The sequence below is a fragment of the Lygodium microphyllum genome, chromosome 2, assembly GCF_053477565.2.
Source record: "Lygodium microphyllum isolate KBCC chromosome 2, Lygodium_microphyllum_v1.1.10, whole genome shotgun sequence".
NCBI classification, from domain to species: Eukaryota; Viridiplantae; Streptophyta; class Polypodiopsida; order Schizaeales; family Lygodiaceae; genus Lygodium; species Lygodium microphyllum.
This window is the reverse complement of record NC_141136.1, coordinates 93,005,266-93,032,801: the sequence shown is the minus strand read 5'-3', so window position 1 is coordinate 93,032,801 and position 27,536 is coordinate 93,005,266. Positions and strand designations below refer to the sequence as shown.

The 27,536-nt window shown below is 38.9% G+C and overlaps 1 protein-coding gene across 6 annotated transcripts; it reads right to left on the bottom strand.

Moving 5' to 3' along the window:
• Positions 1 to 1,600: 1,600 nt before the first annotated feature.
• Positions 1,601 to 25,950, bottom strand: SNM1 (DNA repair metallo-beta-lactamase family protein). 6 transcript variants are annotated; one of them, XR_015693577.1, is made up of 10 exons: positions 25,019 to 25,949; positions 8,699 to 8,879; positions 7,789 to 8,028; positions 7,536 to 7,680; positions 7,168 to 7,302; positions 5,159 to 5,222; positions 3,886 to 3,963; positions 3,747 to 3,799; positions 2,873 to 3,626; positions 1,601 to 1,953 (listed from the first exon to the last, which is right to left on the bottom strand). XR_015693577.1 is itself a non-coding variant. In XM_087695921.1 (9 exons), exons 1-9 carry the CDS (start codon positions 25,800 to 25,802, stop codon positions 3,522 to 3,524), a joined length of 1,785 nt encoding a protein of 594 aa, XP_087552047.1. In that variant the 5' UTR covers positions 25,803 to 25,949; the 3' UTR covers positions 2,439 to 3,521. The 6 variants fall into 6 exon arrangements, 2 of the variants coding, with proteins under 2 accessions (XP_087552047.1, XP_087552064.1); XM_087695921.1 differs by lacking the exon at positions 1,601 to 1,953 and having other exon boundaries at positions 2,439 to 3,626; XR_015693590.1 differs by lacking the exon at positions 1,601 to 1,953 and having other exon boundaries at positions 3,609 to 3,626; positions 3,886 to 4,638; positions 7,163 to 7,302; positions 25,019 to 25,950.
• Between the last annotated feature and the right edge of the window lie 1,586 nt (positions 25,951 to 27,536).

Sequence of the window (27,536 nt, the reverse complement as noted above, 5' to 3'; positions counted from 1 at the left end):
AAATAGTTTGTTCTCTAACCTATCTATTAAACTTTTCTAACACTGATTATGTATCAAAAGCACTTGGCAAGTTTGTTGGTCAAAATCTTAAGTATTCATTAACCACTATTGACATCCATCCACTATTTCAAGAGAATTTAATAGGTCCAAACACATTATCATAAGCTATAAGCACTAGTCTAAAGAAGCAAATCCAATAGAGTCCCATCAACCAATCAATCAAGGAAAGCCATAGAGTTTGAACTCCCAAGAGGGACTAGTAGGATGTAAGAAGACTTTTTAGGAAACTCTTATCCCTCCTCTTCTACCTAAAAAGATTGACTAGGCACATAAAGAATGGGCTTCTTTATTTGATTAGATCCACATGGGACTTCTTATTGTTACCTTCAATACATGGTAATTAGTTAATCGAGTGAGCTCAAGTGTAGGTCTTTGTATGTTTAGAACCCATGGTTATAATAGGAGATACATTAACCTCTTTGAAAAAGCAAAGGGGACAAAAAAGGGCTATTTTACGTATGACATTGGCCCATTTTCTAAATGCCAAGATCAACTAGTAGAACATAGAGTGAAAAACATTGTAATATGAACTAGCTCTGAGATGGTGGAAAATTTAAGCCCTGACCTTGAATGTACAACTATTTCAATCTAAGTAATGTAAGACAAGTGTTGCTTGTGTTTTATCTCTATTATGGGTTTTCCCTTCTTCCTATTCTCTTCCACCTAAAGCAAGACCAACTGTGGATGTAAAGAATGCACTTCTTTATTCCATAACATGCAAGGTGCTTCAATTTATGGCCTTCAACAACATGGTGGGCAATAAAAGAGTGATTTCAAGTGTAGGTTTTTGCATGTGTACAACTCCCATGGATGTAGTAAGGAGAGGTCTAAGCCCCTTTAAAAACATAAAAGAGGGAGCAAATGGGCTAATTAATTAGGCAATCTACATAGCTATGGAAGACAACCATGTTCAACTAAAAGAGATCTACTACAAGGCACCACTTAATGCAAATCTATAAGTATTAAGAAACCATGCTAATAGGAGTGATTAGAATATTGGCAATAATATACATTAAATGGAAGTATACCAAAGATGGTGGCTTGCTATGCAATGTCCACCTAAAGATAGTGATTCCAACAAGGACTCTAATAATACCCACAATCTTATATTTACCATTGAACAATCAAGAGACTAGTAACAAATAACAACTACACAACCACATCTAGAAACTTCAAAGGCTATGATACGCAAATTTGAGCAACCATCCTTTAAATTCTATCAAAGCAAGGGTAAATCAACTTTAAGGAGCCAAATGTTTCCACAAAGGATGGGAATACAAGTGATAATGGTTAACAATTTTTGAGTTGGGAATACCTTGATGAGCTACAAATGCTCATTCTTTATAAACCATTCAAATATTGGACCCAACAATCATCTAAAAATTGGTAAGTGTTGTCAACTATAAAAAACATGTTCAAGGGACAATGGACTTTCTCAATGATAAATATGACTAGATGAGCTCAAACAACCTACGTATTGAGTCACTTTTCGAGCAAATGGACAATTCAACAATGTAGCAAAGTTATCATAAAAGAGCTAAGTTGCTTTTTGGTTATGACTTTATTTAACTTTGATAGCTTTAATATTTGGTTTTTCTTTTTAGTGCTTACAACACCTTGCTATGGGTTTTCTATTGTGCCAAGTCATCTGAAGTGGATTGTAACTTAAAACTTTTGATTTGTGTCTCTAACCTAGACACCTTTAAGGTGTCTAAAAGGATGTATTTTGTTCTACTATTTGACCCACAGACAACAGATTCTTTGTTATGGTCGGTACATGTAATACATCATGCAAGCCTTTCTTCTTGCCATCAGGCATCATAAGAGGAACAATCCCTTTATGCTTTATGGCATGTTGGGTGTCATCCCCAGTACATACAAGACCATGTGTACCTGCAACCATCTCATCAAGATCTCAATCTTGCTTTTTTTTTTTGTGATCTCTCTCTCTCTCTCTCTCTCTCTCTCTCTCTCTCTCTCTCTCTCTCTCTCTCTCTCATGTATCAACTCATCCCACTTCCCATGGATATGCACATACATGCTACATTAATGTGCATGCACACATACAAACGTACGTGTGTGTGTGTGTGTGTAAGTTCCATTCACGCGCATACATTGGTGCATAAATGCATGCATGCACATGTATACAAAGAGACACATAAGTCAATATGATCTAAGACACTTATCTATGTGTAGACACCTAGTGTATTGCAACATGTGCTGACACATCATCTAATGCTCCATGGCACACTATAACAAGCTCAACAAGTTCTTAATACACCTCTCATCACTTTTATTTTGCAACTCCACTGCTAGGAAAACAATTCAGATTATAGTTGATAACATATACTTGAAGCAAGCCCCAAAATAAGGGAGTTGGCACACACTGTGAATCGAGTTATCTCAAGCATTTAAAGTGAGAGAAAGTGCTAAGACTTTACATCATTTGTGCCTCTTGTCGAAGAGAAGCGTCCATAACTTTGGTAAGAATTTGACAAAGCTTTACAAAACTCAAATTCAGAGTGACTTGCATTTCGAATGATTTCTAATGGTCTGCTACCTTGGTAGAGGCATTTGCAAGCAATTTAAGATATTGATGTGCCTCAATAATTCTCAGACACAATTTTGGACTCCAAATAGATTTGTGCCGTAGCGCACCCCCAATACTAGTACCAATAACAAAGTTATGTTAATTACCCTATGGCAGAAGCATTGTGTATATTTGTTAAATAAACATTCACCAATCTAGTGTAGTCCTGCCATTTTAAGGGCGAGCTTAAGTTTTGAACAAAGGATGCAGTTAATGAAATACCTTCTAGTTCGACAGTCCTATAGAATTAGAGTTTCTGCACAACTCTTGCGATTATGTCACTTTGTATTTGATCCTTGAGGTGACTACACCATCCTGTGTTATTTCTGCTCAGAAGAGGAGATGCTTACTGGAAGAGTGTAAGCACTTAATATCTCTGTTCACGAAGTCTGTACTTTCGTATCTAGATATTGTGGTATGGAGAATACACAATCTGTGTCTATTCTGACACAATCCCTTGTCTTGGTGCATAGGTGCCATCCTCCTCGCATGCAGGAAGAATGGTTCGCACATGGATGCTAAAAATGTCCTCTACCAGATCAACCATTCCGTGCCAGAACTACAATTGACTGCTCGAACAAATGTTGGAAATGTCCTTGAAGAAGAAAACAAACCAATCCAGCCATTCCATGCCAAAATCCACAGTTGAGTGCTCAGCTCCTGCTCGCTTGCACGCGCAAGGTCCTTGTTGAGAAGACTGCAGGTATAAGTTTGAATCCTCTAGAGCACACAACCCCCTTCCATGATCAGGTGGGCTTGATTCAAACCCTGCTTGCTCCTTTGGTATGTTTTGTCAACAAGGTGTTAACCCCAGTACGGAAGCAAACAGCAGCCCAAAAGAGCATGGCTCGCGTGTACTAATGCAACCCCTTCAGCCGCTTTTCTTCAACCACTGACGGAAATGTGACTGCATGCGATCCCTCTCCTGCGGCCGCCCTACATTCACTGTAGAAATAATCTTCCGGGGCTGAACGAACTGGGAAAAGAAAAAAAAAGATCAACGATGATCGTGATCAGATTTTGAACATAGCACAAAATATTGGACACACCATGGAACATCTTATAAAAATTGGAGCAACAGTTGACAATCTCCGACCTGCACAAAATCCCGAAGTTCAATGAAACTTGAATGTTCACTATATGGAACACCTGCCAATATAAGAGAGATTGTTAATCACACCACCTTGCAAAACATGGACTTCACACTGAGCACGTACAACAGACAGAAGACGTACCATAGAGTGTGATTGGCCCACTTACTACAGGTTTCAGTAGGTGAAGTTGATTACCAATCTTCTCAGAATACGTCCATCCTACAATTAAAGCAATAATCAATGCACCATCTTTCTTACAAAAATCAATTCATGGGTGCAGATCCCTTCAATAAATAAAGTTCCCAGCTTTGTGGTGTAATGGTACTACTTTTAATAACCAAGCACAAGTATCTCAGGGCATTTGATACAAAATCCTTCCGTCGAATCTCCAACCACAATCGAGCTATGAATACTGTGAATCTGACTTTGGTTTTTCTATCTCTACTATCTGGAAAGACATTAGCCTGCTTTGTTGTCTTCTTACTGTCACAAAGCCAATGATCAAGAAAAGAGCATGAAAAAGTGAGGCTAAAAAATACAATCTGCTTAGACAAGTGACCAGGAGTACAAAAAACCAGCCCCTACACTAGTGTGCAGGAAGGATGAAAAAACGAACCAGCCCCAGCACAAGTACACAGGAAGGCTGAAGATCTCTGCACTTTCTGAAGAAACAACGTCTTAGCCTTATAAAGCTTACAAAATCTAAAACCAGGCAACCCGAATAAAAGGTTGAGTGGATCAAAAAGCAGCCATCTAACCAAAATAGAAACCTACTGGGCAAACTTCTCTGGGTAAAAATAATGATGAATCGGATGTAAAGTAAGAACCTCTATGAAAAGTCCCTACATTGTCCCTGATAGGACTTTACATAAACTCCAGCTCCCAATCAAGGATCTGCAATGAGCAAAGTAGTAAGACCTCAGTTTTCTTGCAAGCATGGAAGATTGGGTCCTTGGCTATGACCAAGCAGCTCTGATTGTCACGACAGAGAATGTGGACATGCAGAATGAGAGGTCTCTGCATGAATGAGCTTAGATGTTCCATAGTCCGATTCAGCCACTTGCAGACATTATCTCTCACTGTCTCACGTTCCTTTGTTAGCTTGTGATACCTAAAATGATATTCTTGCCTTAAAGCACTTGAAAAGGTAGCCTTAATCATTGCACATAATACGAAGTGGTCCTTAGTCGCATCTAGTGGGTAAGCATGCTGCATGACAGATCTTTTTCAACAAACTTACAAAACCAATGCTATACACACCGTACAATTCTTTACTTGATGTACTATGAGACATCTAACTGATCACACTACAGAACTAGGTACAATCAACTGTTCTAAAAAACATCCATCCAAGTTAGTAGTAGCCGGTTTGAATCCAAAAACTGCAGACTGAAGAACCAAAAGTAGGCAATACCAGTTGGGCGAAATGCCAGTACGGAGGTGAACTTTGGAAGTCCTGCCAAGTAGGCTCTCAGCTTCTGCTTTTTCCAAAGAAGATATAACAGAGTAGAGTCTAATCAGCTGTGTACAAAAATTTCCATGATAGCAATTGAATACACATACTAAACATTACTCACACAACTGAGAAAGGCAGCACTTGATACAGAGACTAAAATCAATCAGAGGGATACAAGATGCACTGTCCAAACCATCTTTCAACAGTAAAGCAAGTTAGAAAGGTTATCATGAATGGTTGAGAAAACAGACCATGAAAAGTTTATATCAAGAACACTGAAGTCTTGCCTCCCCAACTTTGATGGTCTTCCAAAGATGATGACAAATATAGTCTAGGCCTTGCAAGTTTCAAGCTTTTTGGTTGGTATATAGCTTACCAGAACAGATCATTACCCAAAATGTTGTTTGTCTGGAACATTAGACGCCACAGCATTGCCTTTAGGATTGTTTGCCAGCTCGGGCAGGTTCAACTAAGAAGTTTCTAAGAAATGGTATTTACATACAGATCATAGCAAGTTACTTTCGAAACCGTGTCGTGGTTCGTAGACACTCATTGATGGATCTGCTGACACATTGGAATCCAATGCACAGATGCTTCAGAGTCACAGGATCAATAAAACTCATACTCATGCCTTAACAGATTGAGATGTAATTGCCAGAGCTCATGGACTTGCACAGCCACAGACTGACATATTTCTATGCCATAGTCACAATCATCAATCACCAGCCCATCTATCCAGTGGAGATGGTGATCTCATTTAGATGGATCATCATGGATCTCACTCACAATAAGGCACTTGAATTGAATACAGGGTATATCCCTTGCTACTGTTTACAGCAGAAAAGGACAGAAGCCCAACTCATCATCTCAAATAAGCTTGAGGGAATGGGAGTGCTTGTCTTCATATCACCACATGCATTGTTTTTAGCCCATGCCTCTTTTAATAATAAGTTATTACAGAAAAGATTGATAAATGTGTGAGGTGGGCAAAGTAGGTTAAACTACAGACACATTCAAGGCACTTTGGATCAGCCATTGCATATATGTCCCATAATTTGGATCTTCCATCACCATGCTATGATGGTACAAAAAACTTCACCTTCAGCCTTGTTCAGGGCATTTTTCCAGACTATAACCATGCTTTCTGGCAAGACCTGGAACCGTATTCATCATGTGGAATCATCAAGACAGACTGTCATCCATCACTGAGACATTGCAACCCACAATGTAGTGATCAACAAGGATTATTACATGTTTGAAGTTACTCTCTTTCATCCACTGGACTTTTTAAACAACATATCACCTCCCTGACACATGCGAGCAGTGGCAGCATTGGCTTTCTCGCCAAACTAACCACCATAGAACAAGAGGAATGTGCCACATAAAAATGGTTAGAGCGAACTTATTACCACAATGATGAGTCTGTGCTATTGAAGCAGAACTTCTGCCAGTTGTGCACCTTAGCCCCATGAAATTAGGCCCACCCTATAACACCCTTGTATGAAAGGTTCTAACTTCTTAATGTTAGTTGAGTTCCTGGTTTTCTAATCAATTGGCCAGCAGAAACTTCTCCCAACTTGACTAAATCTTGGTGGGAAAGACACCCATCCAATATGCTAACTAAAATCTCAAGGGACTCGTGTATATTATTGGGCAGGGCAGTGTCTTTTGTTCTTTTGTTGTATTAAAAGTTTCCAGACAGGAAGGAGTGTCAAGGCATGCATTGGACCATAATCGTGCCTACACCCTATTTCAGTTGTGCATATTCTCCCTTCTCTTATTACCAATATTATAGCTTTACCAAGATATGCATCCTCCACGAAAGTTAGACATAAGGTGGTGATAATTGTATGCTATTATGGACATTTGAGCTTTCAACATTCACAGCACCACAAATAGAAGTAAGAAGCTAAAATGGAGCAAGGATGCCCTTCTCCATTGGCTTGGAAGTAATGCCATTACTTGACCTGAGGCCGCAAGTGTCCTATGGGCAGAACATGTAGCATTGTACTGCTCGCATCGGTACAAAGTCTGCGAACAAGTTCAGGCCAGTCCAGCGCTTTCAGGATACGTCGTCTCCGATTATCCACAAAAATTGGCACCTAGAAAACATTTAAAAACAGAGAGTAATCTTTTCAGATATGTTGTGGGAATAATGAGATGCATTTCCATCTTGTCCTAGAACTGTGTTTACATCTATCACTAATTCTGTACTTATGTACAAACCAAGTCAGGGTCAACACCCATGCTTCTATCTAGCCTGTCTAAAGATTAAACCATTTAAGTATGAACTTGTCAGAAGTTTGACACGAAACTATAGAACACCAGAACTCACATTAAAAAACTCAGCAATCCCAAAATATACACGTTCCTTCCCAATGCTGTAAGCTCCAACTATGACTAAAGTTTTGCTACTTTTCCTTAATGCAGCCTCTGTTATCTGAATCACAAAATCAATAACTTCTTTTTGCAATGGGAACCTGCAGAAAATAGAGCAGAAGAAACATGCAGAAAAAGAAATCAGAAGAAGCATGTGTTACTCGATTGTATGAACCTAATCCTGTGTTTAAAAACCATCATAAACTTACTTATATTTTGGATTACAATAAGTTGTATCCAGATAAATAGTGCTGATATGACTTTCTTTGAATTCTGAGTAGCTCTGCATCTCCTTGCAGGCTCTAAAATCTCCAGTGTGTAAAATCGACTCACCAGTCCCAAGCTGAAAGAGGATGATGGCTGCCCCTGGACAGTGATTGGCATCCAAAAATTTCACCTTCACACCTTCTACCACATGTGTAATACCAAGAGCCATAGGAAAAATCCATCTGTTACAAAAGAAAAGTTTACATGTCATGCCAGAAAGTAAAAAGATGGCAATCTACATTTATCACCAACCATTTTGCCCAGTTGTTCACTGAGGGTCCTCCAATGAAACTCCTATTTTTTGCAAATCCTTCATAATGAAAGGATGGAGCTCTCAAAATGCATCATCTCTCAAAATGCATCATTTTCTAATTTGCATGATCCCAACATTTCATCCTTAAGTTTGTGTACATTCTCCATATCACTCCAACATTCTCTAAGTCCTTTAAAACGAAAGTATGGACTTCCCAACATAACCCTACTATTTAATTTCATTCTTTGTGCAGTGTCAACTCAGGAATCTCAGTATACAAGAGAAGCTGAAAGTATGAAGGTCAATCTGGAAACAGTGGGATGCAACAACACATCCGCATGAAAAGATTAAACACGGTGAGTTTGCAAAGCAGAACAACTTAATAAGCTGCACAGCAAAATGGTCAAAGTCAACATTCCAGCCATACATTTCGTCTTCGTATACAGCAACCTAGCAGTAAGGAGTGCAGGCAATTGAAAAAAATAGGGTCGAAAGTGATAATTTTCAACAAAAAGATCATTATGCTGAATTCACAATGCAGAACAATACAAACAAGCTACAGAATGAACATGTCAAAGTCTGAACATTTTGGTCCACACCTTTCATCTACATATAAACAAAGTGCCAGCAATCTAGCTGTAATGGGAGTGCAATATATTGGACCATAAGACCACGATTTTGTAAGGCCGCCATAATGATCAGAATGGAAATGAGTAAGAAAATAAGCCCTACATCCATTCACTGCTCCATAACGAAAGGCATCCACAGTGAAGCTTGTGCCTGACAGTAAAATATGCAATGGCATTAGGCATGGTTCAAAACTCAATGATTGGCAAGTGGTACTGGTACATGTTGCTACAATGATCAATAACAGTAATCATTATCATTACAAGCAAGTAGTAATAAGGATTTAGACCTAAATCAGTTACCTAAACTAAAACTTGCACCCAGAATTTACACCCTCCAATTTATACCAAAAAAACAGTAATACCCAAGTTCCCTTTGGAAAGGGCCCTCGCCCCATCACTTAAAGATCATGACAGCTGTGGTATTTTGTGAGTCGCCACAAATTTGCAGAGGTGTAAAGATGCTTAAATAGGTCAAACAATATGATGGTGCAATACTGTTCTAAGTGTGTCTTGGCATCCTTGTGGGAATGTCACAAGCTAGATCTAAAATGAAAAGAATTTGTTGACACAAAGTGTGGGTAATTTGCAGGTGTACTGCATCAGATTTTTTCATACCATACCTGCCATAGCCAGTAATTTACAGGTGGGCCTAGAGTTGTAGGTGACAGCTTTTGGGGCTGTTTGACAATGGAGAGCAGCAGATTTGCCTCTTCAAACATCCGCATAATCTCTCTTCCTCACTCTTATTAATCCTCATCCGTTCTCAGTAGATTGAAGGTGGACAAAGGTGTACCTTCTGTCAAAACCCTAATTTATAGCAGAAATTAGGGTTTCTCAACCACCTCAAAGTGTGGGCCGGTTAATTGAAAACCTGATGGTCAGAGTAGCAACTGTAATAGAAGAAATTGCAGCTGATTTGAAGGGGATTGCTCGTCCACATTTGATTTGGGCTACATACAAGTGTTCTTCATTCAATTTGTGCCCAAATTGTGGTAGAATCAAGGGGCAAATAGAATCCTGATGCTGCTGCTCATTTGTGACAGCCCAAAGTATTGAAATTTGTGGAGTTTTCAGCCTACATCTCAATGTACTAAAAATTGGAGCAATACAAGATAAAGAAATACTAGAAGGGTCACCAGTTGTTGGGGCCAATCAAGTGTCAGCTGTCCAAGATTTATGTGGTGAGGTAATTATTTCAAATTTGTGAATTCTATGCTTACTATAAACTGTGTTAAATCAAGATATCTACCATCCTATCCAAGAAGAAATGTTGGTTTCATGGTGCCATCACCAAGATACATCAACTCCTTCGAGTAGGTGGGCCCGAGGCACTTGGCTGCAACCCAATGCATTTGCAATTTGCTAAATTTGTGATCAATTGAGTGCAAATCAGCAAACATGTGATGATCCTAGTGATATAGGTTCAAGCAATGATGATGCATCACAATCTGAAGGATCACTGAGCATTAGAAGAAATGCAATATCCGACCTTGGTATGGGCACGCTACACGAGTAACATGCTGAGAAGGTTGGAGTTGAATGAGAGGTAGGTCCTTAAAAGGCCTCAACATGCTAATGACCAGCAGAAGGAGATGATTATGATGCCCAATTCAAAGCACAATGAGGACATCAGCTATACGCAACATGCTAAGGTTTCTAGGTTTGTGAAATTTGTGCATTCTCCAACTAAAGACAGCAAGGGTAAAAAGAAGAAATCATCATTCAAAACTTCGGGACAACATGAGTTGCCAAAAGGTGAGGCAATTCAGCCTCAAGAAGCACCCAATGCTAACAATGAGAAGAAGCAAATCATGGCTATGGTGCAAGCACCGTAACTCATAGCAATCTTGAAAATGCCAATCCAATTGAGTTTTGGATAGCAAAGCATGCATCCCACATTTGGGCATCCAATATACTTTGGAGGCGGTTCCATATTCCATGCAATGGCAAGTCATGATTCAGCCGTGGGTATGTATGGCCTAAATGCTTACGTTATACTGCAAGCAATCACATAAGAAACTCCAATTTTCAGGAGGTTGCAAGGAGATCCTCAAATGATAGTCTTCAAAATCATACCTAACCCTAGTCCTCATAACTTAGGTTAAGTTTCCTAGGACTAAGGCTAAGGTAAATGTGCTTCATGACAAGCCATCCCCACCTAAAAGAGTTTTGTCCTCAAAACTAAAATATGGAAAGAGTACAATGGAAGCTACAAAGAAATGACTCCGCAAGATGTAGATCATGTTGAAGAAGTATCTGAATGAATATGATAAAGACCTTTCATTAAAGAAACACAAACACAAGATTGACGAAGAATTTCCTGCAAACTGTGAGAAACAGGGTTGATCATAGTAAAATGGCCATAACTTTGCATGGGTTGCTCTGAATCGCACAAACGAGGTATACAACAAAGTAGACAATAGTAGGCATCCCCTCTAAGCATCGAAATCTAATTTTGATTGAGTTGGGGCAATTTAATTTGCTGTAAAAGTTTAATACAGCAACGTGTTCTGCTCAGTGAAGTCAATCTTTCTCCTACAAAAGCCATGGGAAAGAATTAAGACAAAATGATGATTGCCAAGTTGATTCTTCCATAGGCAAACCATGCCATTTAATGAGATACTCCAGCATTGTACAATTCGTTAAAACCTTCTGTCGCTTTCCAATTATATTCTCAAGTTCATACATGATGAGACTATCTTCATCCAAAGAAAGTAATTACTGAAGTACCTTGATTTTGGGAGCTACATACTTTTTAAGCTAAAGACATGAAAACATCACAAATTTAAGCAATGGAAGGCAATTCAAGTTTGTAGGCAAGATCACCAACTTTCTTTATAATTTGGGAACCTTCAGGAAAACCTAATCTCCTTCTTCAAATTCCAAATGCCTTCGCTTCTCATCAACATATGCCTTCATTACATCTTGTACCTAGTGAATATTCTCTTTACATTGATTCATTAACACTTCCATCTTCTCTAATTTGGCCTTCGCTTGAGGATTCACATCTTTATGAAAGAGGGTTGAGGGTACTTGTGCTTTATATCCATAAAGTGCCTCAAATGAGGACATTCCAATGCTTACATTATAAGTATTGTTATAGTAAAATTCCACACTATGTAACCATTGATCCCATGAAATTTAAGTATCATGACAAAAATGTTGCAAATGGACTTCTAAACATTGGTTTACATGCTTGGTTTGTCCATCTGTTTGGGGACAATAGGCAGTACTCGGAGTCAAAATTGTACCCATGGAAGTGAACAAACTTCTCCAAAAATTACCCATGAATTTGGTATCTCAATTAGGCACAATCTTCGATGTAAGTCCATGAAGCTTAAAGACATCTTCCATGGATTACTTTGCAACTTGCTTTGCTGAAAATTGGGCTTCAATAGGAATGAAGTGTGCCGATATTAGTCAATCAATCTACCACAACAACAATACTATTCAACTTGTGCTTAGTGGTTAATAGCCCCTTAATGAAGTACATACCAATATGTGTCCATTTTCTATGAGTAACAAGTAAAGACTCAAGTAAACCACTGGACAAAAGAGTGGAATCCTTGTTTTGTTGACAAGGCAACATTTGCAAGCATAATCCTTGACATCCTTCCAAATCCCTTTCCAACAGAAACTTTTATGAATGTTATCAAAGGTTTTAAACGGAATGGGGTATGCGTAGCATGAGTGCTATGTGTGCAACAATAGAGAGTGTAGAGAGAGCAAAAACGTGAGTAGGATGTATACCAGTGTGATACACACAAAGAATAAAATAATGTATTTATACTTAGGGTACTGTACACCTCACTTGTAAGGGTGCGTTTACATGTACAAGTAAATATATACACGAGAAGTGTAATGAAGGACCTTTACACCCAACAACCTCCCACTTTAAAGGCCTGGAGTGAACCTTTAACCAACTCCCACAAGTCGAATGCAATGCTCATGTTGAAACTTTGCAAGGCTCTTAGTAAAAACATCTACGAGGTTATCCTGTGTTTTGATCTTAGTCAGTGTGACTCAACTACTATCCAAAACCTATCTGATAAAGTGATACTGCACATGAATATGTTTGATATGTGCATGAAACATGGCATTCTTAGCCAGGCATATAGCACTCTAGCTATCACATCCAAGTATAGGTGTTTTGGTGGGAAGCCCGAAATCCTTGACTAAACACCCAAGCCAAATAGCTTCTTTCGTGCATCAATGGCTGAAATATATTCAACCTCAATGGTACAGAGTGCTACTATCTTTTGAAATCTAGAGCACCATAAAACTGCCCCACCAGTCAAGGTGAAAATGTACCGCTAGTAGACTTGCGAGTATCCAAGTCACCAACCATGTCTCCATTACATATCCTTGTAGATCTAATGTATCCTTTCCATAGCGTATACGTCTTCTTTGTGTGCCCTTAAGGTACCAGAAGATGCATTTCACTACCTCCCAATGCACTTTGCCAACGTTTAACATAAACATGCTCATAACTCCTACTGCATGAGCAATATCAAGTCTAGTGGCAACCATAGCATACATGAGTAAACCACAAGCTGAAGCATAGGAAACACCCTTCATAGTACTGGTTGCCTTATCATCTTTTGGACAATCTGCTTTGCTAAGCTTAATGTACAGTGGTAACGGTATACCAAGAGGCTTAGCATCAACCATAGAGAACTTGTCATGTACTTTGCTCATGCACTTTTCTGCTGCTCTCTCTCTCTCTCTCTCTCTCTCTCTCTCTCTCTCTCTCGTTACATGCATGCCCAAAATGTGTTCAACTACACCCAAATCCTTCAAAGAAAAGGCTAAATTCAGCTGTCTTTTCAATGCATTAACTTAGCTCTTATGCTTACCAGCAGTAAGTATATCATCCACATAAAGCACAAGAATAATAAGACTTCCATCATCAACCTTCCTTGTATGCAAGCCGTGATCTACATTGCTTCTCCTGAGCCCATGTGAGAGCATAAAAACATCAAATTTCTTATACCACTATCTAGGAGTCTGCTTTAGACCATACAAGCTTCTCTTAAGCTTGCACATCAAATGCTCCTTTCCTAGCATAACAAAGCCTTTTGGCTACTTCAATACAGCTCTTTTTCTAAATCACCATGCAAGAATGCAATTCTAGCATCCATCTAATCAAACTCCAGACCCATAGATGCTACAGTGGCAAACATACATTGAGAATGATCATCTTAACAACAGGTGAAAACATCTCTTGAAAGTCAATCCCCTCTTTTTGTGTATAAACCTTAGCCACAAGCCTACCTTTGTATTTAGGTTTGCCATCTACACACTTGATTTTTTAGACCCATTTGTTAGAAATGGCTTTCCTATCTTTGGGCAATGGGACCAAATCCCAAGTATCATTCTAATACAAAGATTTCATTTCTTCTTGTATAGCTAGCTCTCTCTTTTTATTTAACCCACAAGATTATGCCTCTTTGTATGTAAGAAGCTCACCCTCATCTATGAGTAAAATGCAGTCCAAAGAGGGATCAAACCTCTTTATAGGTCTTCTAACACATGTAGACCTTCTCACCCAATGATCTATATTCTCGAACAATGGATCTACATCCAAACAAATGTCAATAACCTTATTATTTGGCTGCTGAACTACATTTTCAGATTGCTATGATTCATTTTCATCATGCTGATTATGCTACCCAAGCTGATTTTCAACATCCTTCTATTTTCATCTAGCTCAATAACAACATGTTGATCATCAAAACCAACATCAAACTGGGTTGAATTTTCAATGGCTGATGGCTGTTCAAGTGGCTGATCATGCTGAAATTTCATTCTTCTTGTCTAAGTCACTAGATGTGGCATTTTTCAACAACTTTGATTCATTAAATACCACATCTCGGTTGCAAATTACATTTTTCATGCTTGGAATCCAAACTCTATAACCCATTTCACATTCATCTCCGTTCTAATGGATTTCATGTCGAGTTTAGTTATGCTATTAACAAGTACATGTACATAACATTCACAGCCAAAGACCAGAAAGTAAGGACATGTGAGTTAGTTTGATGCTTATGCAGCATACTCAAATGCTAAGAGACTACCTCTCTTAGAGAGACCTCTTGAGCACATTTGTGAGGGATGAATTTTGGGAAAAATACATCAGTTTTCTTTCCCTCGTGATGTTGCTTTCAGAGCTAAGGCCAAGTTAGACCCACGCAAACAAAGTCATTGGGTGGATGTTTTTACTTCGTTATCTTCATTGATGATTTTACACGTTTTTGTTAGGTTTTTTAATTGATTAAAAAGTCAGAAGTGTATGATGCATTTTTGGCTTTTAAACTCTCGTGAAAATCAATTTGGCTATAAGATTAAGACTCCGTTCAAACCAAGGGGAGGAATATATGTCTTCATTGCTAAATTCCTTGCTAAAGCAAAAAGGTATTGCACATTAGTTTACTACTGCATATACTCCACAACAAAACGGGATTGCAGAAAGGAAGAATCGGTCACTCGTGGTGATAGCCAAACAAATGCTACAAGCTAAGAAATTACTATATGCTTTTTGGATGGAAGCAATTATGTGTGCTTATCATGTTTTGAATAGATGCCCTACTAAAGCATTGAAAAATATTACACCTTTTGAGGCTTCAAACGATTAAAAACCTTCAGTTGGTCACTTTCATACCTTTGGTGTCTTGCATATGCTCATATTTCCAAAAGCGTTGAGAAAATAGTTGGACAATAAGGCTGTCAAATGTATATTTGTGGGGTATAGTAGTGAAAGCAAAGGGTACAGATTGTACAATCTTGTTTCCAAGTTTGTTAGTAGAGATGTGATTTTTTATGAAAAATCAAAATTATCTCTTGTTGGTTATGACACATCAGGTTGCAAAAGATGTGTTTAAAGAGCTGTTGTCCATTTCTTTTGATGATATAGTTGGAGCTCCATTAAATGAATAAAATGTTCAGCAAATTCAACCTAAGGCTACTTAGAATATTCAGCAAGATGTTGAACAACAAGTTCAACAAGAGCATGGACATAATCAAGAAGCTAGGCACATACCTAGATGGTATTTGCAAACTATGCAAAATAGTCATTTGAATGCTCCTCTTGTTGGTTGTACTCGAATACAAACACGTCTACATGATTATGCTAATGCTATGGAGTTTGTGATGGCAGCAAACACACATGATGATGATGAGCCTGATTCTTTTGAGGATGCACAAAAGAGTGTGTATTGGATAGCAGCAATGCAAGCTGAATATGATTCTATCATGAAGAATCAAACATTCGAGTTACATTACATTGGTACTAAATGGGTTTATAAGCTGAAATGAAAAGGGGATGGATTCATTGATAGATCTTTGTAAATTTGCCAATTGAACTTGCAATGCTTGCCTAGCTCGTCGTTCTTCATCCAACTGCATCATAATTAAGTCCAGCTTTTGTTCCATCGTAGGTTCAGGTCGGTCGCCTTCAGCCACCATTGAATCATCCATATGGGATTCCGTCATCCTGTAAAACTCAAAAGACCTCTCACTCTCAAAATCAAGTTAGCGGGATGAGCGTAGCTCAAGATGGGGTATACAAGGCTTATATATTTTTGGGTGTGGCTTTCACAATCTTCGTCTTCGACTATTGCGGGATTTGAAATCTTTGAAAAATCTGTGTTTTATCCTTCTGCATATGCTGAAGATACTTCAACAAACCTACGTATGCGTAGAGTACCTTCCAATGAACAACTTTGCAGTTCGGAGTTTCTGCGCATGAACAGCCCTTCTATGAGTTTTGTACAAAGCCAAGCTTGTGGCAAAAGGCTATGGGCAAAAGAAAGGCATTGATTATGAGGAGACATTTGCTCCTACATCCCATGTGTTTCATACACACATGAAACACATTGAGATACAATATCACTTTGTCAGAGAGAGGATACATGCAAGGAACATCAGCCTTGTCTACTATCCTACCAACAAGAATGTGGCAGACATCTTCACCAAAGCTCTTCCTCGTGACAAATTTGAAGCGTTCCGCAATGCTTTAAATTTGATCTTGTTTGGTGGATGACCCTTATATACTAATCACCTATCACTCCAAGGAGATTTATTAGGTTTTACTCACACCTACACTCACACAGGAGTGTCAATGATCCGCTTGTAGAACATTGGAACACTTTTTTACTCTCCATAAGAGAGGTTTTTTCCCCCAATCACTTTTATTTTCATTTGTGTATTTGTGTTACACGTTTTAATCACTTACCACACAATACCCACATTTATGTATAAACACACTTTAAGTCACTTTCACAACCCTAAAGTCTAAGGGTTGTACTTTGTACTTTTCACTTCACGTTCTATCATGCAAACTATCGTGATATGACCACTTCCTCTCTCTATCAGTCGTGTTCACTTCTTTCTACTCGATGTACTTCAATCTTACAAAGATGACCTATTGCATAAGAAACACCCCAAAGACAAAGTTAAATGAAACAAAGCACCACTATCAACAATCCACAATTGTAACAAACCATCATGAGCAAACAGCAAAGCATCTATCACATCCTTTTTAGTGATATACATGTCTATTATTGTTAAAGCATGTGGATTTAAAGACACAACCAATAAATCTACAGTATCTTTGTTTTCTTCTCTCTTGAATGACAATCTTAGATACCACATTTGTCTTCTCTCTTTCTCTAGGGATAGAGTTGCTATCTTTCTCATTTTTTTGCCTTTTGCATTTATCTACTTTTTGCATCTTGTTCCTTTTTAAAATACCTGCAATCAAACTTTTTATACCCTTTGCATCCACACTAGTAGCAAGTGCCATCTTGCTATTTTTCCTTGCTTTTGCTACAATTTTTGTGTTTATTTGTAACATTTGACTTATTTTCAATCCTTCCTCTTACATTATAGGCTGATCCACTACTACCCCCACTTGCCTTGCATCTAATCTCCTCATTGAGAATAGAACCACAAACACTATCAAAAGTCGAGTTGGGGTTGTTGCTCAAAGAGACAACCAATGCTTCCCATGAATCTGGTAAAGCCATGAGCAAGAAGATAGCCTTCGACTTGGGATCAAAAGGTGGCAAGCTTGCATCTTGTAACTAGCTCAAAATCCCAATAAATGCATTCAAATGCTTTGAGACAGAGCTTGGACTCATCAAGCTCCAAGTTAACCAACTTCCGTATGAGATAGACCTAATTGGCAGGAATCATATTCTCATATGAAGCTTTGAGTTTCACCCAAACTTCACATGCAGTGAAGAGGCCCTTGATATCAACCAAGTTATTATCTATGACCACCATTTTGATGTAAGCAATAGCTTTCTTATTCATCTTAGTCCATTCCTCATTTGACAAAGCAATAGGATTTTCTTGTTACAACGCATTATCACAATCCTTCAAAGTTCAAAAACCTACATATGATCTTTCCAAAGATCAAAGCCATTGCCATCAAATTTCCGAATTTCAAAATTATTTGTGTCAAAAGTGGATGCACTACCATCCATTTTCAACAATAAATTTCTGCACTGAAGTGCTGAATAGTGTCAATCAATAGCAAGATTGCTGAATATAACAGCAAATGCACAAAAGGCACTTCCAAAGGTGCTCAAGAAGCGGATAATTTGCTGCAATTTCAGTCCAAATAAACTGATTACAGCATATACATGCACAAAATGTGATAAGTATGCATAAAAGACAACTCCCACTTCAATAATACATTTACTGTAATGCCCATATGCAACAAGCCAAGTGCTGTATATACCACTGTTTCACTGCACAATGAGCGTTCAGCAATACATGTACTAAAGGAAGCTGCCTTTTGACAACATTTGATACATCCCAAGTAACAATTTCTCCCACTCAACAATGAATCTATTGTTATTTCATTGCCAAAGTATGAATTAGCGCAAAATACATCGCCGATGTGAACAGTCCCAAAATTTCTCCAACAAATCTACCCCAATTGTATTAATACAAGTTCCCAACTTCCAAGTGCCAAACAAGGGCAAATGTTGCAAAAATTCAACAAATTCTACAAAAGCCCCAAATTTTTGGAGTCCAAACGTGCACCAATGTCAGTGAATTCAACTTAGCTGAGCAAAATTTTGCTGATACATGAAAAGCCCCAAATATCCCAAAGCCAATATGTACAAAGTCTATAAGTTTGGGGTCAAATGTCACTGCACAAGCATTCATTGGGAAAAATCAAAGAAAACCCCAAAAGAGTTGACTGATGTAGTGTCCAGAGATTGCTCTAGGTTTAGTGAATGTCAATCCAAAACTGACAGCAGGACTGCCACGTCACCACAGGAGGGCCTGACAACTGTCGCTTTGTTCCAAAAGGTACTGCCAGTTGTCGTCTATCTCAGTTTCGGATTTTAGACTGTTTGTCTAAGGAAAAACAACCTGCGCTTACTTGTTGAGCAAAAAGCAACCTGCACCTCCCTGCCTGAGAAAAAACAACCTCACCTATACCAAATTTAGGGTTTATGACTTGTAAACTTACAATCCAAGCACACATGTGACCTAGAAAGTGATGACCTTATTATTTTCTTGCACTGAATAAGTTGGATCTAACTCACATGGACTTCAGGAAACACGCACACCTTGAAGAAGCTTAGATACCAGTTTCAAGGGGGTGTGCGTAGCAAGAATGGTGTGTGCAAAGCAATAGAGAGTATAGAGAGCAAAAACGTGAGTAGGGTGTGTACCAATGTGATACACACAAAGCATAAAAGAATGTATTTATACTTAGGGTATGGTACACTTACACCTGTAAGAATGTGTGCACATGTACGAGTAAATATATACACGGGAATCATAACAAAGGACCTTTACACCCACCATAAACAACCCATGATAACCCACCAATGATGAAGAATGCATCTCTTGTAAGATCCAAAGTTATTTGAGACATCAAATATACTCCTCCTTTATACTAAAGATTGTGCAATTTAAAATTTGAATACTCTTCTCCTTCACCGCTATAATTTCTTCATTGTGTTGGTAGCTTGATCATCTAACAAATACTCCTCTCGATTATCATGAATACTCCTCTCAATTATCATGAATCCAAACCTTATGCATGGTAAAGATGGTAGAGATTAAATATACCCACAAGCATGATAATGCATTTGCCGCAATATTATCCTTTCCTACCATATATGAGATCTCAAAATCGTAGTTTTGCAATATGGCTAAATACCATCTTTGCTTTGGAGATAGATTCGGTTGTAAGAGAAAATATTTAAGAACTTGATAGTCACTCTTGACTTTAAAATGGCTAGCATGTAGGTAATAGTACCATTTCTTAACAACATGAAAATTTGCAAGCATCCCTTGTTCATGCATATGAATTTACAATTCTTTATCATTGAGTTTCCTACTCTCATATGCAATAACCCCATGGTCTTGGATAAAATAGCCCCAATTCCGCAACCACTACATCTACACAAATAGTAAACTTCTTGGAGACATACAAACATGCAAAGATAGGTGCTGAAATGAGAAGAGCTTTCAACTCATTGAAGATTTTAGTAGCAGTTACATCCCAAAAGAATACCTTACGCTTCAATTGGTTGGTCAATGGAGTCGTTGCATGAGCAAAATTCTTCATAAACCACTGATAGAATAAAGAAAGTCCAAGAAATCCTCTCAAAGAAGTAGTATCTGTGGGAATGGGCCACTCTTTGACACATTGTACTTTCTTAGGATCCACCTTAATACCATTTTTGCCAACTATCCCCCAAATATTCAACCTCATTTGCCATAAAGGTATATTTACTCTCTTTGGCAAAGAGTTTATGCTTCTTTAACGTGTGAAATACTTCCCTCACATGCTGTAAATAATCTTTCTAATTTTCACTATAGATAAGGATGTCGTCAAAGAAGACTAGGATTGTTTTGAACAAGGATTGTGGCAATGTATTCATCCATGCTTGAAATGTAGCAGATGCCATATGGCATGACTAAGAAGTGATAGAGACCCCTTTCAATCTAGAAGGCTATTTTCAACTCATCTCCCCAACACATGTATATTTAATGATAACCCAATCTGGGATCTTTGTGAAGCCTTGGCATCCTTGAGCTCATCTAAAAGAGTATTAATCCAAGAAATCGAGTATCTATTCTTGATAGTACACTTATTGAGGTCATTGTAATCAATATATATTCAAAATGATCCATCCTTCTTCTCAATAATCAACATTGGAGAAGCAAATGGTGATTAACTAGGCTAAATTAACCCCAATTGCAGCAACTCTTTGGCTTGCCTTTCCACTTCTTCACGCTCATACTTTAATAGCCAATATAGCGATTTATTTATGGGTTTAGTATTTGGCACCAAGTCAAACAGGTGGTCTACTTCTCTTATAGGGGATTTAATAAAAGGTGGCTAAAAAATGTCATTGTACTCTTATAACAATTTGCTCAAACATGGATCCTTCTCCAGCAAAGAATAAGATGGCTGATCTTCATCCACTTTAGAAAATAGAATAGTGAAGCTACAAAACATGGCATTGATTTCCCTTGTTAGCTTCTTCGTGGTAATCAACTCCACTTGCTTTTGCTTTATGCCATTAAGCACTACTTGCTGCCATTCCAAGAAAACTCCATTTGCATGTGATTCAAATCCATGGAAAATTTCCCCAAGTGTCCTTAACTAATCATAGCCAATAACCACATCAATTGAATCAATCTCCAAAGTTATAAGATCAACCTACTACTTGTACTCTCAATAGTGCATTCATACCTATTGGTAACATCTTCAACCCATACAAGGCTTTGACATTGGTAAAGCTATGTGTGCTACCCGTATCGATGAGGACATGAGCAATGTTGCCATTGATACTGTTAGCCTGCCTTTATTTTATTAGTTTGTCATTTCTTAGTTGTGGGCCCTAGTCAGAGTCTAACAACGACATTTGGAGATCTGATTGTGTTTTCTCAATTTTGTGTGTTTGTCAACCTATGTTGCCTTGCCAAATGATATTCAACCCCACCCTGCTAGTGATTCTCCCCAAAGTGACTGCCTGCAATTGCCACATCAGCATTTTGGCAGCTGGTACATTTAATACAATTGGCTAGATTTGTTAATTTTCAGCTATATATAGCAATCTGCAATAGTAGGCAAATCACTTCACTTTCTCTCTTGCAGATAGGTGGCTACAGTCTTCTTCGTCTATGTCGTGGACAACAAGCTGCACACTCTCCGTCTCCATTGCCATCACCGTTTCCATCACCGTCACAGGTGTTGTCATCATTATTTAGCTTGATCTAGGGCCCTCACTGACACCTTGGGTTGTGTGCAAGGATGGATTAGTCCTCATTGTATTCAACTTTCTTTAATTGTTTAGTGCTAATCATTCTTCTCTTCCTACTTTCTCTTCTCCTCTCCTCTCTCCATGTTCGTGATTCTCTTCCATTGTGCATTTTCACATTTATCATCACCTACATAAGAGCATAGAATTTCCAACCAAAGAAAAGACCACACTGTTGCTGAAAACTCAAATTTCAGCCTTTTATTCACTACTATAAACGCAAATTTTTGGTGTTTTATAGGTGACATTCAACAAAGGCAAGACATCCCCAACTCTCTTCTTGCAAGTGTTGCTAATTTTTCCTCTATTCAAGCTCTCCCGTAGCAAAACACAATATCCTTTAAGTGTTTGCAAGTTATACAAAGATATATGATCCTTGGTTCCAAGGCTTTGATGACTCGAATGAGGTCTCCTATCAATCCTTTGAATGATGGCATGATTATCAAAGGTCATCGAGCCCTTTTGTACGGTCTCATCATTTGGAGCAACCTTTCTCCTCCTCCCTTTCTCCATATTTCACATTAAGTCTATTCTATTGGCTTTAAGATGCCTAACATGGCACTACTTGTCCAAGTGCCTATTCTCCCTTCTTAATCCAAAGAGGATTGGCTTGATGGTTCTAACTATTTGCTTTAGTCATATAAGATGGAATGCATCCTTGGAACCTTAGATCTTTGGGAGCTTGTTATCCTTCCTGTACCCCATTCCATGGAAAATGCTTGTGAGGGAACATCAATGGATCATACAGCCCTATGGGATCAACCCAACTCTCAAGCTCGATTCTTCCTTTTCATAAGCTTACAAGATTTTGTCCTAGTACATGTTCCTAGATGGAAGGCAATAACAAAAGTGAGGAAAAAGCTTGCATCTTTGTGCCATCAAAAGACATTTGCCCATGCATGCTTGACACCTTCGATCTTTGGGAGCTTATTGCCCTTCCTGTGCGCTATCCCATAGAGGATCTGTCAAAAGTGGATCCAGCAATGGAAGCATAAATAGATGTTGAAATAAACTGTTGAACAGAAGGATAGAAGAGAAAAACACAAAAGAACACTACAAAGAAGAGAACTCAAAAGAATGCTCGAGAAATGGAATCCATATACCAAACACGAGACAATTGCGTACAACGGTGAGTCATTCATTGTGTGCTTATTCACTTTTTTAAGAAAGTTTGAACTAAAAAAATACAAATTTTGTTTCATGATCTCATGTGTTTTGTTGTTTTGCATTTCATCAAGGCTACTATGGATTCATGATGATTTTTAGTTACTAGCGGTTCATGACGGTGAAATGGTGAGCTATGGCTTCCCCTCTCACACATGCCATCTCAACAACCTCCCCAAATAATGGTTGCCTCTCTACAAAATTGACCTTGAGCAAAGACCATCCTTACATTGTCTACAATGTGCCCATCAATTGCAAACATCTAACATACATCCTCATTTCAAAGAACCACCACCTTGTCATTAAACCATTGCAATAGCATATGCCCTAACAAGCAATGCTAACAAATCGAGTATGTAAGGTGGGATTCAACAAAAGATCAAGGAGTGGATGGCTATCCAACAACCATTGTCTATCATAGGTATGGGTTCAAGAAGTTTTGATCAATATCCGTCAAAAATAATCTCCACTATCACAAGCTGCTAATGTTGAGTGCCAAATGAAGACAAAAACATGCTAGGCAGCTATGTAGAGAAGGGAGCCAAAACTCAACAATTCCTAATGTAGAAAGGGATGCCAAGGCTGAAGTGATGCAAAAAGCCAAAAAACACAGCAGATCTACCAATTTAGAGGAGTCTAGCAGCAAAAACCAGCCACCAATGTTAATGACCCGAAAAGGAGAGGGCTAGAGGGAAAAAAATGCAGCAGCTAGAGTATCAAAGGGGCAGGGCTGCAAGCAGGGAGTGCAAATGCGGCAGCCTAGAGTAATGGAAACACCTGTAGGAACTGGATATCATGGACAATGCACACAGAAGATAGAAACACAGCAGTCAAAGCATAGACCATGGCAACAATTGCTAGTGGGGCCTATGACAGCGAGTAGAGGCCAAGGAAAACAAGGCAGGAACAAAAGACAATGGCAATGAGGATATGATGAAGGAAAGAATGATGTTGGCAGCAAGGAATGGTACGATGGCTGGCACTGGTGTGAGATAATGTGGGATAAAATTGGCAATGCTTCTTAGGGTGGTAAAGAGGAGATTGGACCCCAAGTAGAATGCACATTGAGGATTGAGTCACAAAATATCATAGATGAACATCCTTAGTGGCATTGAAGATTGATGCTACATGAAGTTGAGAGATGAAGTCAAAAGACAAGCCAAGGCCCAATGAAGTATCTACTTACAAAGTTTGGAGTGTTATTGAATATGTTGTGTGCAGTTTTGTGACACCTTGGTTGGTTATCAATGGAACACTCTGTTTTGAGGTGCATCCAATGAGCATATGATTTTTATTTTCCGCGATGTGCAAGGTGCAAAGAAGTGGACAATTTCACCTTCATGCTCCTTGTACTATTTGATGTTTTTGCTAGTACTTTTTCCATGGCTCTCTTTTTAGTATTTCCTGGGTAGAAAGGATGAGGCATCAATTCATTCATTAAAATCAATATTGCATGGTGGTTTTGCTAGGAGTTGAAGAAACTTGACACTCAAGTTGTTCAGTGATAATGTTCAACCAAGAGGTCACAGAGCTGCTAGAGAATGGTGGTTTTGCTAGGAGTCAGAAAGTTGACACTCAGGTTCAACGATGATGTTCAACCAAGAGGTCACAAACCTGCTAGAGAATGTGGCCAACACAAGATAGTAGTTGAAAAAAACAGCAAGTACCAACGTGAGAGAAAATCCCAAGAACTAACCATGTTCACCGTCCACAGAGTTGAGTGTGCACGATACCATATGATATCAGAACTCAAATGTTCCATGTTCACCAAAGTTGCTTGTGTTAGTGAACAAGCAGTAGTTTAGAAAGATAACTTCCATCATACCTGGAATCTTCTTGTAAAATGGGCACCTCTGGCCTCCTGATATGACTTCTTTTCTCTCAATTACTTTCTGTGCAATAGCCGCCTGTGGTTTGAACAGACTTGCTGCTGATATTGTGGGTAATGCTTTAGGCTTGAAGTTTGTAACAGTAACTTCTTCAGATCTTATGCTGGACTTGCTTCCATTTGAAGGCTTTAAGCCCCAACAAGTGGCTAGGGTGCTCTGCACAAGCTTCCCATCCATGACCCCTAAATTGCCAACAGAGCCTTTGCCATGTCTATTTCCTTTATGAATGTGAATTATGTTGGCATTGAATTCATCCACTTGCACCTTACTGGTATCATGCTTCGCCGAAATTTCCTCCTGCCTCCCGGCAGTATCAAGTTCATCTCCACCGTTGCACGACGGCATCCCATACTCGTCAACCACATAGAGGCTGCTCCAATCCGTGCCGCTGCTGTAGAATGATTCTTTAAAGTTCTGGCCGTCTGAAGATTCATCAATGGCATGGCTGGTCTCATCGGCAACATGGGAGCCTTCGCGGACAAGGGTTTCAGAATGGAGCAATCTGGTGCTTGTTTCTACTTTGCCAATGTTGATGCTAAGCTTCTTCTCAAAACCGCTGAGAGCCTGTGCCGATCTCTCTGCGTCGAGAGATTCCGCAAGGAGGAGCAGGTCTTCATCGTCGAGGAGGTCAAAGCAGCGCTTCTGACCGGAAAATGAAGGGCTTTCCGAGAGTGTGCATGAGCAGTTGGTTCCCCTGCAAAAAGCCGGCGACGACTCCATGGAAGGAGCGCCTCTCTCTCTCACTAAGACGATGGCAACGAGCCCTCCATGGCCACGCCGCTGATGACGCACGACAGCTTCCCGCGCGCTTGCTCTTCAAGTTTCCTCCCTTTCCATTTTTCTCACTCAAATTTTCAGAAAATCCCAGATATTTTCCTCGACTCAATCAACCAGATGAAGGGTCCACTATTACTCGTTGTAGGTGATGTGGTAAATTGATCCAATGGGGTTTTAACCGAGCTGGATGGAATGTGGGTTGAGGATTTGGGGTGTGTGAGTTCGATCCCTAGGTTACACTCTTTCAACAGTACTGGTCTGTTTATGTCTAGTTTAGTAAATTGAACCATGACTTGGTGTAGCCCAATTGGTTAGAGCTCCTAATTAGCCTATGTGCATAAATTCTAAACAAGCATATCAAAAGGATAGTTTTTATCTAAGTCTTTGTACATTATAAATCTAGTAGCACATGTGTAGTCAAGCTTTCAAAGCTTACATCAAGACTTCTAATTGCTCAAGTCCTTAACTACCAACTCAACATGCGGTCCCATTACAATGTCCATCCTCGCAACCAACCAACTAAAGCCATAATCACTTTTCCATTGCGTAAGGTAGCTTCACCACTACCCGCAAGAATGGACTCTTGACCTTGGGTTAAACACACTATCCCACTACCACTTAAGCCATAATCACTTTTCCATTGCATAAGGTAGCTTCACCGCTACCTGCAAGAATGGACTCTTGACCTTGGGTTAAACACACTATCCCACGACCCCTTAAGCTAGCAAGTCTTGGCACAAAATTTCGTTTTGAATGTGTTCATGAGTATTTCATCCATGTTCACCCTACAACTGTATGCTTGAAGACAAGCAGTTCGTATAAAATTTACATATTTTAAGATGTACACTAGTTGCAAAACATGTAATGTTGGATAAAGTGAAAATATGCAACTACGCTTCTTACTAGAGGCTAGCATTATCCTCTTGATAAATAGTACCTCACAAAAGAGAAAACAACCAGGCACGCTCCCAAAAGTAGACTCTATCCCAATCTAAATATTCATACTAAAGACATGTATTGAAGCTAACCTCTTAGGTACACCACTTTTTCTAACCATATTTGGATTTTGACATGGAAGAGAACAAAGGAAACCATAACTCAACAATTTGTCATCCAAGCATTCGAAGAACTTCGAGTGTTACTCCTAGTCAGTGAAAAACAATTTGTTTTCCTTCTTAGCATATCTATCAAAGGTATGGCTCTTGTGTATAAAAGCTTTGATTTGGTCATCCAAAACATTTTATGCAAGATATACATGCATTTTAAAATTTCAATTTTTGGCAGTTTTAAGGACAATTACTTTTGTTCTTGATCATCCCAACATCGAAAGGTTGCTCTTGTTCACGAGTCATTGTAGCCTTTTGCATGTTGTCATCATCTATCAAGCATAGCAAATAGTTCATTAGCTTTACAAAAGTTGATGCAACTTTTGAGCTTACCAACATTACAAACTTGTTTATTCGCCACAAATTGAGCCAAAGGACATACAAGCAATGAGCACTCAAACAAAATCATGTGGCATTAGATTGTTTGTCATGGTCACAAGCAACATATGGATAAGCCTTGTCCAAACACACCACACATTCTCTATTAATTTCCAAAATAGCAAGAATATAAAACAAAGGTCATTGTATCATGATAAGGTGGAAACACTTACCATCTCCTAAAACTACCAAC